General features: G+C 36.8%; 1 protein-coding gene across 8 annotated transcripts in view; it reads left to right on the top strand.

Annotated features, from left to right (window-relative positions):
• The first annotated feature begins 1,046 nt into the window (after positions 1–1,046).
• LOC113461395 (alpha-L-arabinofuranosidase 1-like) overlaps positions 1,047–19,483 on the top strand; it is a 39,070-nt gene continuing 20,633 nt past the window's right edge. For 3 of the 8 annotated variants that reach the window (XM_089928777.1, XM_089928782.1, XM_089928784.1), the window contains exons 1-6: positions 1,272–1,414; positions 2,143–2,323; positions 3,042–3,096; positions 7,338–7,549; positions 7,876–7,997; positions 8,099–8,252. In XM_089928777.1, coding sequence (XP_089784903.1) covers positions 2,291–2,323; positions 3,042–3,096; positions 7,338–7,549; positions 7,876–7,997; positions 8,099–8,252 — 576 coding nt within the window. In that variant the 5' untranslated portion in view covers positions 1,272–1,414; positions 2,143–2,290. Of the gene's footprint in view, positions 1,415–2,142; positions 2,324–3,041; positions 3,097–7,337; positions 7,550–7,875; positions 7,998–8,098; positions 8,253–19,483 lie in introns of all 8 variants that reach the window. The other 5 variants (XM_089928781.1, XM_089928778.1, XM_089928779.1 and 2 more) reach the window with 5 other exon arrangements.

The raw sequence follows: 19,483 nt of genomic DNA, 5'->3' as shown, positions 1-19,483 counted from the left end.
GAGATGCATAGAGCGTGATGTGTGAGCGAAACAGCCGCATGCGACCTTGGGGATGTGGGATGGGTTGCCAAAGACGGTTGATCTGTATGTCCTAATCCCTCAGTGATGGGCACTGATCCTCACCTTTACAAATTAATGCCGAAGATTTTTCAGGTAAGTGCTCTCAAGCTCTAATATGTCCTTGTATCGTTACTCTGTTCCTCTCACAATATCTCCACTATTTTCTAAGAGTCTATTTGGCTTAGGCATCGGAGGATCCCTACCAAATACTCTTTATCTTTGCTATTTTAGATCACATTCGCCATTAGAGCAAAACTCTAAGCATGGTTTTTTTTTCCCAATACCATCAGCGTCGTTCCCATCCGAGTATATTGCTGCTTGATTAAATGGATTAGCAACAATCTGTAGAAGAAATTTTATGCTATTTCTGAAAATCTATATTGACTCTTGAAGATGGTGAAGCGACTCTCGACGGCGAGTAGATCACGGGGAAGATGGCGATGCCTTCTCTCTCTCCTTCGCGCTCTCAAAGGTACGGCAGCTAATCAGACGGTGGAGCGTGCCTCCTTTGTCCTAGTAGAGGATCCACCGAAAAATTTTCATAGTGGAGGAAATCAGCTGTACACTCCAAACTTCAAGGTATGGCCAACCTGCCATTGCAAAACGAAAACGTGGCAAAATAGCTCAGGCTGCAATTAATTCAGCTTTATAACAAATGTCCGTGCGAACAGAGAATCGAAGGAATATGATCTTTCGTACAACAGATATTACATTTAATCCACCCACCCGAAAGTCATCCAGAGTTACGAAACTTATCCCGCTTGACGTGTACCTCTATTGGAGATTGAGACGTGCCACCAGAATAAAATCTTACACCTGTCCTTCCAATCATTCTTTCATTTTTTTTTTATCCAAAATGACCACTGGGCGGAGCTCGGACTCTCGCAATCTCAACCGTCCACTAGATGATCTCTCATCAATTCGACAGTCCTGATCGGCAAGATAACGTTCAAGGCTATATATGATATCTATCCTGTCAGGAACTCACACGGAACCGCTTTTTAAATTTTCCTTCCGCGAGCGAAGTACAGTGTACCGCAATAAAAGCACAGTGGAGTTTGGCCTGCAAACAAGGGAACGAGGAGTGAAGAATCCGCGTGCCGGCGCTTGATCGGAAGCCGTCGGATGCTGATCGGACGGGCGAGATCTCGGCGATCGTTATGACAGCGACTCCCTGACAGCAGCACGAAGAACGTCTGTTGGTACTCTCTACAAACCCTATAACTCATGCTTTAGTACTGGTGATCCCGATCAGCTCTCGCGGGGTTTGTATCCAACTTGATTAGAGCTTGAACTTTCGTTTTGTTTCGGCGAATTGAATCGTCTTTTAGGCATAAAATTGACTGGAAACCTGGTAATCTTATTGCCTTTTTGTTTGCGCCTTTTCTATTGATAGTTTCCAGGGGACTATTCTGTTTGGTTTCTCTTCTGTATGATAATGGAAAAGAAATTTCTGTGTCTCAAAGTTTTTTCTGCAATTCATAGGTTCATTTGACTGACCTTCTTTTTAGTTTTGTTGCATCAGTTTCTTGAGCTTTGCAGAATGATAGATTGATTGTATGATATTCTAATGCCAAAAAAATAGAGATTCTTTTCTTCTCAGTTGGTCTTTTCTTTTGCCGATCTTTCAGAGTTTTTTTTGGGCACTATTTTTTACTGATCTTGGCTTTGCCATCCAGACTAGATGTAGGATAGTGTATTAGTGTCAGATCATATTTTATACTAGTTTCAAAGAAAAGACAGTTAAGGATACTGTTTCTGGCTACCAATTGTTATTATTGCTTTTCTCTTTTATTCAACCAACTTGGAATTTTAAGTTGGATCAAAAATATTGATAAATGTAGTTTTTTAATGAGAATGACTCCCTACTGGAAACACATTCACCATAAATAACACATTCCATGCAGTTTTACCTGATATGGCATCAATATCAATTTTTACACAGAACTAGATTTATTCCTGCTGATCTGGGGTGACTAGGTTTCTGTGGATTGCATTCCTTTTATTGATTGTTCATCATGTCTGAATTTCGCCTGTTTACAAAGTGCATTAATACTTTGTGGGGATTGGATTCTCTGCAAGGGAAGTGAGTCTCCGAGAAGTTTATTTCAGTGCTCTGTTTCATGTCCTGTTCCTGCTATGTGCTTCATGCCAAAGTTTTGCTTATGGGTTCGAGGCAAACAAGACAGCGCTTCTTCTTGTAGATGCTTCACCAGAATTGGGACGTCAAATGCCTGAGAACATGTTTGGTATCTTTTTTGAGGTGAATCATATGCTTTCATCTTTGTATATTTAAGAAGCATCATGAAATCATAAATTCTAATAAATTCTGGAAATGGTATAATTGACATCCAGCCACCCTTAGAGATTGGCCTTTTCGATTGAAGCTGTCCTAAAGGATACTAAATAGATTTACCATGCTGCTGACATGTGAAGCTCTCGATTGATTGCTTTGCTTCAACTCTTTCGTCGTTATTCAATTGCAACCAAGCAGACCACTTTATGCGAATGCAGATTTATTTTTTAATGGTTAATTGTTCCTTCTTTACTTATCTTCTTTTTATAATAATGTTTTGTTAGCTCCTTTCATATCTGCTTGTAATCAATGTGACATTTGCCTAAAAAAAAAAAATTCATACCAATGTCTATGACTAATTTTAAGGAATTCTTTTCTTGCTACCTCCTCATGACAAGCAAAACTTGAGTTTATGAGAAATGCTTCTATGTTGCACTTGTATTTATATCGATCAGTGGGCTGTTACATTTTCTGGTCTGCGGTTGAGTTATATTGTTTCTTTTTTATCAACAATAACCTAATGATGTTTACTTTTCCAGTCTTTTGATTTTGTCCAAGTCGAGAATAGTTTCAAATAGCTACCACCTCAAAAGAATTTTTATTTTGATCATTTTGACTTTTTATCCTTGCTGAAGTTTAGGTCAAAGTGTAATTACTAGATATTCACTTGTAATTCCATCTATAGGAGATCAACCATGCTGGAGCCGGTGGATTATGGGCAGAGCTTGTAAGTAATAGAGGTAAGTTGAACATCTGCCATCCATAATGCCAAATTACCGTGTTTCTCACAGTTTGCTTAGCTTTTTATTGCCATCAATTTTGCCATTGGTGATATACTTATCATTCCTAAATTTGAACTTTAACAAGGAACAAAAAGAGAGAAAAGTGAAAACTCATACTACATAGCTTCTTATTTGTACTCATGCACTATATTGATGAATAAAATGTAAGGCAGGTGTCTACAGAGTTCGTAGAAACAGGTGGTGACATTCAGTAGACTCTTAAATGCTGATTGTATTCTTCTTTTACAGCCTAAGGAGTAGGTAATCAAAGGGAAGGAAAACTGAAAATCAAGGGTTTAAACCTCGGTCCTAGACCTCATCTTGATTTGTTTTTGGGAAGGTGTGCTACCAGGATGGGGCAATACAGTCAGGATGGACTTGGCAATCGGCAACAAGAATCAAAAAGGAAAAACCGGTATCCTGTTCTGCCCCAATTGTCCCTGTTTGCCTCTGTTGCCCAAGGTGACAACCCAAGGAAAGGAGGAGGGGGTGGGGGTGAATTAGTTTTTCTAAAATTTATGATCCTAAACTTTCTTGTAGATATGTGCACAATTTAACCTATGTGAAAGGTGTAAATGCAGTGGAAGCGAATTAATATAAACTCGAGGCAATCTCAAGTAAACAAGCAAGAAATTAAACCAGAGCAACTACATAATGCAAGAAGGTAAGTAAAGTAAGGTGCACAAAAGAATATAATCCAAACACCAACAAATATAGTAGTTTGGTGCACTCCAAGGCACCTACGTCCACTTCCCAAAAATCTTCTTGAAAATTTACTATAATCCCGCAGATTACAGCTGAATTGTTTTGCCGGGCTCGCAATCCAAAAACCCACACCGTTAGTTTTCCAGGCTCACCAACAAAATCCTAACCGTTGGTTTTTCTAGGCTCACCAACAAAACTCTAACCGTTGGTTTTCCAGGCTCACCAACAACCCTTACAAAAAGAATAAATAGTTCAGAAATTTAAAGCTCTTTAAATGAGCAAACAAAACTATTATGCTCTAAAGAGGAAGAAAAAGAATGATGTCACTTGAAAGTGCTTTGCTTTTCTTCCTTGCTGAGATTGCTTTACGCTTTAATGGATTGGTTGAGTTCTTGAATGCACTTGGAATATCTGCTCAATACTCTTCTTTTTGGCCTTGACTGAAGCAATGAATAAACTCTTGGTTTGCAAGCTTTCTCTCTTGAATGCACACTTAATATTCCAACCTTCTTTTTCTTCAGATGAATAGTGGCTCTTAAATACCTCTCCAACCTCTAAATATCTGTTACTAGCTGTTGGATTGAAGAAAATAGCCAGTTTATAGCCGTTGGAGCCTTCAAAAAAGCTTCTGCGCAACTAGACGTTAGGCTGTTAGACGAGTTGGGGTCGACTCGAGCAGATCTAGGGTCGGCTCGATCAGTGGTTATAGAAGAACAAGTTTTTTGTCATGACTGGTAGGGTCGACTCGAACTTCTAGTAGGGTCGACTCGAACTTCTGGTAGGGTCGACTCGAATCCATGCCAGTGTTCAAGGTGTGTCGGGGTCGGCTCCAAACTTTCTGGGATCCACTCGAAAGCTGTGCCAAGTGCCAAATCGTGCCATGGTTGGCTTCAGAAACTCTTGGGTCGACTCTAACACAGATTCTTTGCCTCTTTAAGTTAGATTTGCACTTATAACTGAACTTCTTAAACTAGAACCATAACAAATCATTTCTTTTCACTTAGGATCCTTGGCACATGAATTTTTCATCTCTTTAATCTTGGAAAAGATAGAATTACACTACAACCAAGGGAACTTGACTCTTAAGTCTATCAATCTGAAATTTAGGCCTTCCCTCAAGTTCATCCAATGATTTTACCTTTTGTTGAGTTTTTGCAAATTCTTCTAATTGAACAACAAAGCTTATCAAGAATATTTTAATTCTTTCTTCCTTAAACACTTATATACTGTTGGGATAAACTGTCCCTGAAAAATTAAAATCTAAACTATTCTATTTCAACAAATAATAGGCAGAAATAGGCTTAAAGAAAATAAATAGAGAAAGCGAAAAAATGGAACCCGAGTGCTGAGGCGTGGTATGTTGGTTACTTTTCTTGAAGTAGATTTCGTTGTCTTACAGTGCACTAGGCTTGGATGGCGTTCTACTCCTGAGATACAACAGCCTCTCGCAATGTTCCTTCTGCCTCAATGATTTGCACGGATCAAAGAAGCCTTTGAACTATGCAGCAAGCCCGTTGATTGAAAGAAAAATAGTAGAAAGGGAGAATAGAAGTTCTCTGCTTTTTTCTCTCCTCTGTCTAATCCATAGAGATCTATTTATAGATTTCTTCGGGACGGATGCAACCAAAAACCGATCTAACGGTCAAAACTAGTAAGAAAGTTTGAAAAAGACACTGGGAGTAGGGCCAGCGGATGCGAGGTCGATCGCGAAGAGGTGCAAGCGACGAAGTGTCGTGGCTTCTCGCGCCTTGGGTGCGAGGCACGGCCCATGCACCTCGGCTCCTCGCACCTGTGGTCCGACCTCGGCCTCGGCTCCTTGCATCTCTGGCGCGAGGTGTGACCTCGGCCTCGGCTCCCACCCGCTTGCGGGTCGGACGAGCATAGGAGCAAAGGGCCTCGGCTCCTCGCACCTCGGAGGCTCGTGTCACGAAGCGGGACCCTCCCACCTTGGACGAGCTTAGGTGAAAGGGGCCTCGGATGAGCAACGAAGAAGCCAAGCTGAGGGAACTTTACGTGAATAAATCCTCCACGTGAGAATAAAAAGGAGGGAATAGAGAGTCGAACCCACGACCTCCTCCAAATCAAGCCAACACACCAACCATCCAAGCCATACTCCTATCTTAACCTATATATAAATATATATGTTTTAAGTATGAAAACTTTTAATCATTATTTAATCAAAATCTAACATATATTAAATCATCTGAAATACTTAATTTAAAAGCATTAGTCCAACAATATGACCTCAATGGCTTTGTAAACATCAAAATCACACTAGGGTCAACAACCTCAAGTGTCGGAACACAACCGGGAGAGTCAAGACATCCTAGTTTATCAAGAGATAACTGGTTTTCCACTCCTGCCTTGTCCCTTTTTCTTGTTGGAATGGTTCAAAACCAATCATACTATCCCATTCCAACATGACCAAGATACTTGTTGAAAATACTAATTTCCTTGTTGTTGTGTACATGTATGTTTATGTTGGGTCTAGTATTGAAGCTGGAAAATGTAGATGATTGCAGGGGATATTAGGATGGATCTTTGCGAAACTGGGCTAAACAGAGGAACAAATGATTACATGGAGCCTAAGTGTAGCTTTGAGAGAGACAAGGATGGTAGGGTGGCAATGGGTAGGGTTGAGTTTGATTCAGGCTGGATCAGGTTAGGACAATAATATGTGGAATCCTGACCCATAGCAAAAGGTTCAACCCAAGTGACCCGATTGACCTGTTTGACTTGTAATATAGTCTAATTTACAAGGTTTAATCCTTAAAGGACCCAACCTAATATGTATGACTATCTTGTAACTCTTGATAACTCATTTTTTGCTTCTTTCTCGAGATTTGTCTTTGACTGTAGTAAGTATATGCTGAACAAAGTGGAAACGATCTGTTGGAGCTCCGCTCGTCCCCTCTCCCACCCTTCGTGCATGAGCATTAATGATATATCAGAACTAGCACTAAAAAGACTGACCACTTATAAGATCCTCACCTAGAGTCACAACTCAACCAACCTAAATTGTCTTAAGCCAATAAGAATTCTATCTCATGACCTGGGTGGGGTCAAAGCACTAATTATACATGATTAATTAAAATTTTTGGGTCAAAAAAAAGATACATACTCGGCTCTAACTGAAAAACTTTGACCCAAACTGACCCAAATAGGATCAACGGGGTTTCCCGGTTGGTCAATTTTTGCTACCCCTAAAGGAAGGTGAAAGGAATTTGCATGTCATTGACTACAAGCAGGAACAAATGGCGAAATATACTTATTCCAGAATAGTTGCCAATTATTGTTTTTCATGTTATGATTATGGTTCTGCTTTCTAGATATCGGAAGTTGTGTCCTGAATTTTAAACTTTTTCATTTTTCAGACTAGTAGCTCCTACCTAGATAGCAAGTTTGGTAACACGTTTAGCAGAATGTTGGTCAGAATTTGTTTGGTTTAAGTGTATATCCATTACTTTTGGAGATCTCATACAATTTAAATACAGGTTTTGAAGCTGGAGGTCCTAACACTCCTTCAAACATTGATCCGTGGTCCATTATTGGGAATGAATCATACATAATTGTATCAACTGATCGGACATCTTGTTTCAACCGTAATAAGGTTGCACTTCGAATGGAAGTACTTTGTGATGATGGAGGATCCAATATCTGTCCAACTGGAGGTGTTGGTATATACAACCCTGGTTACTGCGGCATGGTATGAGCTTATGTTGATCATGTAAATTTCTGACTTTGTTGCTTATTTTGATACATAAATTTCTTGATATTTGCCTTTGTTCTTTAATCAAGGAATCTTGTGTCTACAGTTCTTCTGCATAATTGAAATATTTCTATGATAACCATGATAGTACACTTTTAAAGTACCCTAGATACAGCATATTGTTGATATTTGGTTTGACATTTAATCTATGCCTTAGTTGACCATTCTTGTCCTTGTTGTTTGCCATTTTCTGGCATGATCCTTGTTAACTGCTTGTTTTATTTTCAGTCATCATTATTTCTTTTCTTGCTGTGAAATTCCAGAATATTGAACAAGGGAAGACCTATAAAGTGGTCCTGCATGTTAGGTCATGGGAATCAATAAATTTATCAGTTTCACTAGCAAGCTCAGATGGATTGCAAAGCCTGGCTGCTGCACCCATTATGTGAGTCTTTTTTGTATGCTAAACAATTTGAAATGTTTCTGGTTGATAGTAACGTTTTTCCATTTCATTTGTTCCTTTACATAATTTAAATTATTTTTTAGAGCTGATACCTTGGATATATTGAGATGGACCAAGTTTGAGCTTCTATTGGAATCTGCTGAAACTAATGTTAATTCAAGACTTCAATTAACAACTATGAAGCAAGGTGTTATTTGGTTGGATCAAGTTTCAGTTATGCCTCTAGACACATACATGGTAATTTTTTTCGCTGATATATATTAACCCTGACATTGATATTTTGGATGTTGTTGCCCAGTAGATACAACCCAAGAGGGGGGGTGAATTGGGTCTTTTAAAACTTTTATGCTACTTCTAAAACTTTATGATTAACTATGCTAAGTTGTATAGATGCACAGTGAAAGTTAAACTTAGCAAGGGTTTGATGTATAGACTTCGACTTGATTAAATATGCTTGCAACTAAAGGATGTGCGGATAAGAATTAAGCAAGCAATTTATCTAAGTAAGTAAGTGTGTTAGTTAGACAATAACTAGAGGCATTACAAACACAAAGGACATATAGTGGTTCGGTGCACCCCAGCACCTACATCCACTCCCCAAGACCTCTTGGGAATTTCACTATAATCCTACCGATTACAGCCGGTTGTTTTACAAGCTCACAACCCAACTTGTTGTTTTACGAGCGCACAACGAACTCGGTCGGTTTTTCCAGGCTCACCGACTAGAACCAACCGATTGTTTTCACGGGCTCACAATCCAACCTAGTTGGTTTTCCCAAAGGCTCACCAACCACAACCTTACAATGATTGTTTTCCGGGTTCACAATCAACCCGGTTGGTTTTCCCCAAAGGCTCACCAACCACAACCTTACAACGTTGGTTTTTTCCTTTGGCTCACCAACAAACCTTAACCCCTTGATTCAATCCCTTGATTGAATCAAGTTACAAGATATTAGAACAAAGAATAAAAACAAATCAAAGCTTCTTAAACAAGCAGATATGACAATATAAACAAATAGAGTAAAGAGAAGCCCTCAAACGAGTTTTTGAAGATGGAGGAGCTCGGCTTCTTCTTTACTTGATCCTCCTCTGATTTGGCATGAAGTAGAGGATCCCCGAGGCAGCACACGGATGGAGAGGAAGCTTTCGGATTCACTTGGATGCTCTTCTTCTCTCTATTTCGTTTTGGATGGCCCTTTTGTGCTTGTGGGAGATTTCCTTTGTAATCTCTTTGAGATCTCTTTCCTAGATGATCTCTCCCACTTCCATGATTTCTCCCCTAGCTCTCTTCTTGTTTTTATAGCTTTAGATGGCGTGGAAACAAGAATATAGCCGTTAGAGACAAAAATAGAGCCGTTGGACACAGTCTGCACTTCCTGACAATATTACCGTTGGGATCGGAGTCGACTCGCGCGATCAGGAGTCGACTCGCCTGTTGCAGGAGTCGGCTCGTGCTTTACTGGAGACGACTCGGCCACTGTTCCAAATTTGAATTAAAGTGCATGCCTTGACTGGGAGTCGACTCGGCTTAACCTGGAGTCGACTCGCCAACTTCTGGAGCTGACCTGGCAATTTCGGAGTCGGCTCATCCACTGAAGTCCGTGGATCCAATTTTGAATTTTGTCCTCTCGAGTCGACTCGACTGTCCTGGGAGTCGACTCGAATCTCAGAGCCCGAACTTCCGATCCTCTGTCTTTTGGCTCGTCCAGTCTTGGAGTCGACTCGAACTTCCTTGGAGTCGACTCGGCTCTCAGTTTGCGAAACACAGCCTTCTGCCATCTTGGTGTAGCGCTGCCTTGGAGTCGACTCGAGCTGTCTGGGAGTCGACTCGAATCTCAGAGGCAGTAACTTGGTTTTCTGTTTGTTGATGGTCGCGGAGTCTCGGAGTCGACTCGTGCAATGCGGGAGTCGACTCGAATCTCAGAGTCCCAAAAATGCTCTCTGACTTTTTCCTTGTGTTCCGCTGAGAGTCGACTCTTGCTTTCTTTGGAGTCGACCTACCAACCATCGGAGTCGACTCGAATCTCAGACCCGAAAACTGCTCTCTGACTTTTCTGCCTGTGACTCCTAGGAGTCGACTCATACTTCCCCGGAGTCGACTCGGTAAACATTGGAGTCGACTCGAATTCCTCAGGAGTCGACTCGAAGACTATTCTTTTGAATTTTTTTCTTTGATTTTACTCCTCCAATTTGAATCCTTTGAACTTTAAGCTTGGGCCAATAAATTGTAGCTTTCTTCCAACTTGAGAGCTTTGGAGGCCTTCTTGTGTTCTCCCAACTTGCTATGTTCCTTGCAAAATAAATATCTTTCTCCTTGCAACATAAACATTAGTATCTATACTTCAAGGTTTTGTGATCATCAAAATCAATCTATGAATCAATCTTTGGTCATCAATCTCCCCCTTTTTGATGATGACAAAACTTGGAGTATATGCAATATAAAAGATATTGATTTCTAGAAGTAATACATAGCTAAGTTGCATGAAGTAGAAAACATATATATGTAAAAACATACTTCATGATAATGCTTTAGATTTAATCAGCTTAACACAATTAACATATTTAAATTTTAAGCTGATTTGTATTCAATTCAAAGTAATAAAGCATTATGAGTATATATAGCATATACTTAGATATTTCTCCCCCTTTTTGACAACATCAAAAAGATAGTGAAACATTAAGCACAAAGATCAGAGCAGAACACATCGAGTGTGAATTCAAGAGGTTTTCTAATTTGATACCACAGATAGTTTTCTAATCAAGTGTAGGTGGAATCTTCCTTAGGTTAATTCAAGAAGTACTACAAATGATATTCAAGGAAAAACATGAGTGGAAATCTAACCTCTCTTCACTGAGTATGAAAGCTTGTTCGTTTAAGACCTTTTGCCCAATCTATTAAGTATTTTATCAACCATGAGAGCAATTTAATTAATTTTCTTAATGACTTCAAAGTTCTTTTATGATAATAGGAGCATTGGGGCACAAATATCAAAATATACATTCATGCAATTTTTGATACATCTTAGAGCTCTTTTAAAGACTTTCTTTTATTTCTTTAGAAAATAAGCACAATTTGATACATAAAATAATGAATTTGCACAAAATTGAAGTTCCAAAAAGCAAGCCAATTAGAGCTCATTAGTGAAGTTCCAAAAATAGATTTTCTAAGAGATACTCAAGAAAATTTAACACATTATTCTCCCCCTTTTTCATTAAATTAGAGGCTCTTAAGATTTGCAATTTGGTTCAAGAGTGATGCATGAGATATACTAACCAAATAACACGCCTCAAGGTGTATCATACAGATTTTCAGATTTAAATTTCAGATGATACATATTGGAGAGTATTAGAATCACTTTTCATTTAGTGTTCTTTCTCTCTCCTTTAGTTATAGATTTATGCGATTAAGTTCCATAAGACCTTTCCTTCTGAAATTTTCTTTCTCCCCCTCAATTGATCACTCCATTTAAGAGTTTAGAATCCTAAGATAATGTTCAATAAGATTGTCAATCTCAAAAATATATTTCAGCTTATTTTCATAAGACTCAAGGTTTGAGATAAGACAACCTTTATAAAACTCATCTCAAGGAAATTAAAGCATGTCTTGCAATATAAGGAGGTTCATCAAAATCAATCCATAAAATTCAAAGTATGCATCAAAATAAAGTGTCTTTGGGATAGGATACTGAATATCTAAAGCTCCCCCTCAAAAGATGCATTCTTCTTTAATCATTTTAAATTGTTGAATTTCAGATTTTAGTGATAAACGTGAATAACACTGAAATTCTGTAATATCGAGAATGTAGAGTAATCTAGTATTATTCCAAAATTTGTAGTAATTACTCTTTCTAATCCTTTACGAACAAGTTATGCTTTCTCTTAATCTTAGAGAAAATGTATAGAAATATTAATCAGAAAATGATTCATTTGAAGCTCAATTTCTTTCAAAAGCATTTACATTTTCTTTCTTTTAGAGTCATTTGAGTGAACTGAAATGTTTCTAGTTTTAAGATCATTCACTCTATTGATGGAAGTCTTTAATAATGTAGGAGAGAAAAACATATAGATGATCATTGAAGTATATCTATTTATAGAACTCAATTTCTTAATTATAGTTTTTCTGCAATGGATACATGAAGCACAATAAATCTTTTTAATATCAAAATAAGATCATATATTTAGAAATTTTTGTTTGCAATCAAGATCATCGAAAGACACATCATTTGGACCAATATTAGTACACTTTGAAGATAAGAAATGATATGTTTCGGATGCGTATCGGAGCAATCAACCAAAGGCATCAGAATTAATTCTGTTTTTCTTACATTAAGATTTTATTTAGAAATCATATTGAGTCTAAGCTTGTATACAAAATCAGATTCTGAATTACATAGGATTTTCAATTGAGGCTTTCAAAATCATAATTTGAGATATGTATCTTCCACATTATAGCTCATCTTAAATCATTAAGATTGAAAACGCATATTTCAATAACATTAGAGCACTTTCAGAATCTTTGTATTTAATTTTGAGTTTTGATACAAAATGGAGGATATTTTAACAAGTATTAGGATATTATGTATCAAAGTTAGGCAAGTAGAAAGATAGATCAAGATTAATTCATTCTGCCTAAATAGAGATATCTTTCTCTTCTCCTTTTTACAAATTTATTTAACTTTCAGATTTTAAAGATGATTGTGAACGACAAATCTGAAATTTCTTTTCAATAATACCCAAAAATTTATGCAGTATTTCAAACATTCAATTAAATTATCTAAGCATGGAGCATTACAAAATATTGAGAACCCATAATTCAAAACATCATACCATATGCACACTATATTAAGTGTTAAGTCATACATTAAAATAATAAGAACAAGCATGTCAAGGATCAAGATCAATTCTTTTCAAATAAACTCCTCCTATTTAAATATTATCTTACATTGATTTCATCCTTAAATTATGTTTTCAAGTAAAAAAAAAACTTGATTCTTCTTATATACTTTCATTTACTTTGTCTTTCATTTTTACTTTCTTATGCTCTATACTCTATTTGCTCCCTATCCGGTGGAGTTGGGAAGGGGCACGAGGTACTACCACTAGCCTCCCTCTTGTGCCGTCCCTAATATGCCCTACACCGAATAGTTGGGTCAAATAGTGCCGGGTACTACCACTAGCCTCCCCATTGACACCATCCCTATGATGAGCAATATAGAAAGGTTAAAATGTTTACTTCAAACTCTCCCTGTTTGAGTGTAATTAATTATAGATTTTATCCCTTCCAAATGTGCCGAATATATTATGCTTGTTTTGCTTTTCCTTAAGATTGAAGTACTTGCCTTTGCTCAGATTTTTCATCTCTTGAACAATGTCCATTTTCTTTTCTTTATCTCTCTCTCTTTTTGTTATTCTCAAGTAATCTACATGAAAGGGCAGAATAAAGAAATAATGAAATGTATCGTATAGAGGTATATCATGCAAACACTATTTTCATTATGCCCAAGAATTCGTAGCTTCTCACAAGTCATTCTAAATCAGAGTTTTAATCATATACTTGTGTATTTCATGGTTATGATACAGCCATAGAAATATTTTAGATTGAGCAAACCATGAAACAATTTCTAAAAGTATAAGTCAGTCAATACACATATAGACATGATATCAAAAATTAATAATTAAAGAATTTAATCATGCCATAATAGGATTTAAGTTATTGACTTTGCTCAATTAATTTGTGAGAAAGGTATCTAAAATTACCTATTCATTATATGTTCTTCAAGCCAAACTAGATTTCTTATGTGTGAACTTTTGGCTGAAGAAGATCCTCTCTCTTGTTTGCATGTGAATGTTTAGTGTATCTTATATGAAGATATCCTTCAAGTTGAAATTTCTTATTTTTCTTTCTTGAAGGAAGGTCATTAGTTTCTTTAAGATACAAAGCATTCATCCAACATATATATATTTTTTAATTAGATGACTCAATATAAGATATGACAATAGTTGCATGTTGAGTCACTTTACTCAAGAGATTGCCTAAATATTAGCAAGCACATATCACTTGAACTAAAGAGATAGAAAGATAGTTCAAGCATGTGAGGCAATAGATAGATTTATCAAGATCAAATCAATTTAGTTTAGATTCTATTTGCTTAAGATAATTATCTGTAAGATATGTTAACTAAGTTTTAATCAATTTATCTTAACCGTTTGTTTCTATCAAAATTCAAATTATGATTTATTGGTTATTAATAAAATATGATTCATTAAAATTAGATTGAAGTCTTGCACACGGTCACATAATGAGCGTACAATCTGGTCTACTAGCTGTATGATAAAATAATTATTCTATCATGCTTCAATACAGCTTTAACACAATAGATCTACTTTTCTCATCTTTTTCGAATTCTACAAGATGGGGTCATAGATATACCTTCTTCATGCCAATCTTCTATAAGAGTTTTCTTGTGGACTAACGTTGGTCAATGAAGATCCCCTTTCCTGTTTGTCTTAATTTGGAGTTTGAGAGAAGATGTTAATTCATTCATCATATTTCAAACTCACCTTGCAATATAACTATTCATATAAATTTTCATTGGTAGAACAAAAATGATGCCATCAATGTGTGCTATGAGCAAGCAAGATATCATAGATTCTTCTTTTTGATGTATAGATTTATCACTATTACTTTCTATCAACAAGGTTACCTAAGCTTTTATATATCAAGCTTTTGATGCTTGTTTTAAATCACATATTGCTTTATCATATATGTAATGTGTAATTTTTAAATATGGTGGTTATTTAACATAGATCTACTTTTTAATGAAATAACCACATAGGAGTGAATTCTACACATTCATTTGACAGAATATAAAGCTCATGAGTCAAGCAAATGATAGTGGTGATCTTTACTTTTAATCATGCAAGAATCAAGATCTATTTCATCTTTTCTTGATTCAGTCTTTTAGTAGTTATCAATTTTTCTTCATTAAGTGCATTTCTGAAAAACTCAATTTTGTTATAATTATTAACAAGTTTTCAGATTGTTATATGTAAAAGATTAACCATATATAATTTGATCTTAGTATCTTGACAGTAAATCATTAGTCTCATAGAGAATAAGACGACTTGATATTTTTGCAACTAAAATCTTTTCATTGAATATTCTATATGCATTGCTTGATGAATGATATCCAAGGATAGACATATCTCTATCAGATTTGGCATTATTTTTCATAAGAACATATCAAGCATAACATGTACGACTGAAAAATATGAAAGATATGCAATGGTTCATTTTCCATTTTTCAGAAGATCAAAAGGAGTTTTCATCTAAAATAGATCTAATAGAAATCATATGTATGACAAGCAGTGATGATAGTTTTTTTTTTTTAAAAATCATTTAAGTAGATGACTATCATACACAATTGTCTTTTTCATTTCTTCAAGAATTCTATTACCCCTATTTTACTTAAGATGTCCTTGGTGCTGAAATAGTTAATTTCTGCATAAACTTTATCAGGATTTTGGTTTTCAACACTGTGCCATGAATCTTCACAGTTAGGAAACCTTTATCATTTGAAACACTTTTACAAGATTCAGCAAATACAGAAAATATTTTCAAGTTTATTTTCCAAGAACAAATCCAATGTAAGCTTTTGAAAACTTAGAGATGGAAACAACATCTTTAGATTTAGAAATGATTTTTGGTTGTTTCCTTAGTTAGCATGCATAGCAAAACTTTGACCTTTAAGAAGATAATTTAAGTAAGCCAATGGCAAGGTCTTTTGAGATTAAGTATATACTAGCATGAGTTGATTTTGTATGCTAAAGATGGTTTCTTTAATCTTGGTATTCATAGTGCATATATTTAAAAACATACCAAGTACACATTATCATATCTATGATCAATAAACAATAATGCCATGGATAAAAACTCTCAATCAAGCATATAGAGAATTCATAGAATTATTCTTAATAAATTAATCATTTTGCGACTTATCCAATAGTGAGTAAAGTATACTATGAAGTGATTTGATCATATTTCCAAAAGTATTTTCTATATCACAAAATTGATCACTACTAGCAATTCATATCAAATACTAAGCAAAAATAATGATGAGATGCAAGGATTACTGATTTTTGTTAATAACTTTTCATAAGTATATTTTAAGTTTCTTTTGTTCCATGGGTATCTTGGTACACCTATGTGTACATCCTCATTTTCTCATTTTGGGTACCCAAGCTTGCTTGAGTCCTTGAGAGTTAGGACATATGGTTCCTTTTGGAACCCATATCTGTTTAATAGTAATAACTTTACCATTTGATTTAATTATACTAAAACGATAGGTAAAGTTGTTATTCCCATCCTTTTCATTTTTGAAATAACTTATCTTATTTAATGGTTTGCTTGATGAATTGATAACCTTTTTCTCTAGAGATTTATTGTTAAGTAAAGGAATCAAGCCAAGTTTTGATTTATCACAAGCAACATATTGGCTTTCAAACATCATTTTTAATCGTTCTGAACTTACGGTGAATTTGTTAATAAAAGATTTTAATTGATTAATTTTTTTACTTAAGTTTTGATTTTCTTTAATTAAGCTATGATTTTTCTGAATCAATTCTTCTGAAAATGACCTTAGACTTTTATTTTCAGAATTTAGTTTGTCTTGTATTTCAGTAATAGAATTTCTTTCTTTTGAAATTTCCAAATTTAGCTTTTTAAGATTTTTATTTTTCCTAGCTAATTTTCTACATTCACTATACAAATCATGAAAAGCATTTAAAAGTTCATCATAAGAATGAAAGTCATTTGGTGTAAGATTAGATTCAGATTCTACTTTATCTTCTTGTACCATAAGACATAAGTTAGTTACCTCTTGTAGTTCATTGTTGCTCCTAACTTTCAATTCCTTGTCTGACTTTCTCTTGGTCAAGGCTTTCTTGCGCTTTACCTCTTTCTTCCTTTCTTCTTGCTTCCTCTTCTTTTTTGTCTTTAGGAAGCTGATTTGCCTCGGAGTCGACTCAGACCTTATTGGAGTCGACTCGACTAACTTGGGAGTCGACTCTGAGCTACTTGGAGTCGACTCGACTGAGGGAGATTCATCACCCTTTTCTGCAGTCTCATTGTTAGTATATAATTGAAGCATATGAGAGCTAATCTGAGATTTATCATAAATATTTTCTAAAGTATCCCAGATCTCCTTAGCAGATAGGCATGCAGAAATTTCATTAAACTTTGTTTCTTGAATAGCACAATATAATATGTTCATAGCATTAGCATTTAATTGTGCTAAGTCCTTCTCATTAATATGAGAGAGTGTGTGAAGGTCATTTATTATGATTTTTCATAGATAATAGTTTTGTGATTGAATGAAAATGCGCATGCGTATTTTCCAATGTGGGTAGTTTATACCATTAAACAGTGGAGGTGTATCAATTGATTATCCTTCTCCTAGAAAACTATCTATTTGAGTTGTCATGATCTTTGGCTCTAGTCGGTTAAGACTACAAATAATATTTGAGCACCTGCTCTGATACCACTTGTTGCCCAGTAGATACAACCCAAGAGGGGGGGTGAATTGGGTCTTTTAAAACTTTTATGCTACTTCTAAAACTTTATGATTAACTATGCTAAGTTGTATAGATGCACAGTGAAAGTTAAACTTAGCAAGGGTTTGATGTATAGACTTCGACTTGATTAAATATGCTTGCAACTAAAGGATGTGCGGATAAGAATTAAGCAAGCAATTTATCTAAGTAAGTAAGTGTGTTAGTTAGACAATAACTAGAGGCATTACAAACACAAAGGACATATAGTGGTTCGGTGCACCCCAGCACCTACATCCACTCCCCAAGACCTCTTGGGAATTTCACTATAATCCTACCGATTACAGCCGGTTGTTTTACAAGCTCACAACCCAACTTGTTGTTTTACGAGCGCACAACGAACTCGGTCGGTTTTTCCAGGCTCACCGACTAGAACCAACCGATTGTTTTCACGGGCTCACAATCCAACCCAGTTGGTTTTCCCAAAGGCTCACCAACCACAACCTTACAATGATTGTTTTCCGGGTTCACAATCAACCCGGTTGGTTTTCCCCAAAGGCTCACCAACCACAACCTTACAACGTTGGTTTTTCCCTTTGGCTCACCAACAAACCTTAACCCCTTGATTCAATCCCTTGATTGAATCAAGTTACAAGATATTAGAACAAAGAATAAAAACAAATCAAAGCTTCTTAAACAAGCAGATATGACAATATAAACAAATAGAGTAAAGAGAAGCCCTCAAACGAGTTTTTGAAGATGGAGGAGCTCGGCTTCTTCTTTACTTGATCCTCCTCTGATTTGGCATGAAGTAGAGGATCTCCGAGGCAGCACACGGATGGAGAGGAAGCTTTCGGATTCACTTGGATGCTCTTCTTCTCTCTATTTCGTTTTGGATGGCCCTTTTGTGCTTGTGGGAGATTTTCTTTGTAATCTCTTTGAGATCTCTTTCCTAGATGATCTCTCCCACTTCCATGATTTCTCCCCTAGCTCTCTTCTTGTTTTTATAGCTTTAGATGGCGTGGAAACAAGAATATAGCCGTTAGAGACAAAAATAGAGCCGTTGGACACAGTCTGCACTTCCTGACAATATTACCGTTGGGATCGGAGTCGACTCGCGCGATCAGGAGTCGACTCGCCTGTTGCAGGAGTCGGCTCGTGCTTTACTGGAGACGACTCGGCCACTGTTCCAAATTTGAATTAAAGTGCATGCCTTGACTGGGAGTCGACTCGGCTTAACCTGGAGTCGACTCGCCAACTTCTGGAGCTGACCTGGCAATTTCGGAGTCGGCTCATCCACTGAAGTCCGTGGATCCAATTTTGAATTTTGTCCTCTCGAGTCGACTCGACTGTCCTGGGAGTCGACTCGAATCTCAGAGCCCGAACTCCCGATCCTCTGTCTTTTGGCTCGTCCAGTCTTGGAGTCGACTCGAACTTCCTTGGAGTCGACTCGGCTCTCAGTTTGCGAAACACAGCCTTCTGCCATCTTGGTGTAGCGCTGCCTTGGAGTCGACTCGAGCTGTCTGGGAGTCGACTCGAATCTCAGAGGCAGTAACTTGGTTTTCTGTCTGTTGATGGTCGCGGAGTCTCGGAGTCGACTCGTGCAATGCGGGAGTCGACTCGAATCTCAGAGTCCCAAAAATGCTCTCTGACTTTTTCCTTGTGTTCCGCTGAGAGTCGACTCTTGCTTTCTTTGGAGTCGACCTACCAACCATCGGAGTCGACTCGCGTTCCACTGGAGTCGACTCGAATCTCAGACCCGAAAACTGCTCTCTGACTTTTCTGCCTGTGACTCCTAGGAGTCGACTCATACTTCCCCGGAGTCGACTCGGTAAACATTGGAGTCGACTCGAATTCCTCAGGAGTCGACTCGAAGACTATTCTTTTGAATTTTTTTCTTTGATTTTACTCCTCCAATT

This window comes from Phoenix dactylifera, chromosome 2 (assembly GCF_051530095.1).
Source record: "Phoenix dactylifera cultivar Ajwa chromosome 2, Ajwa_hap1_PhDact_Kaust_v1.1, whole genome shotgun sequence".
NCBI lineage: Eukaryota > Viridiplantae > Streptophyta > Magnoliopsida > Arecales > Arecaceae > Phoenix > Phoenix dactylifera.
This window is presented reverse-complemented; position numbering and strand designations above follow the sequence as displayed.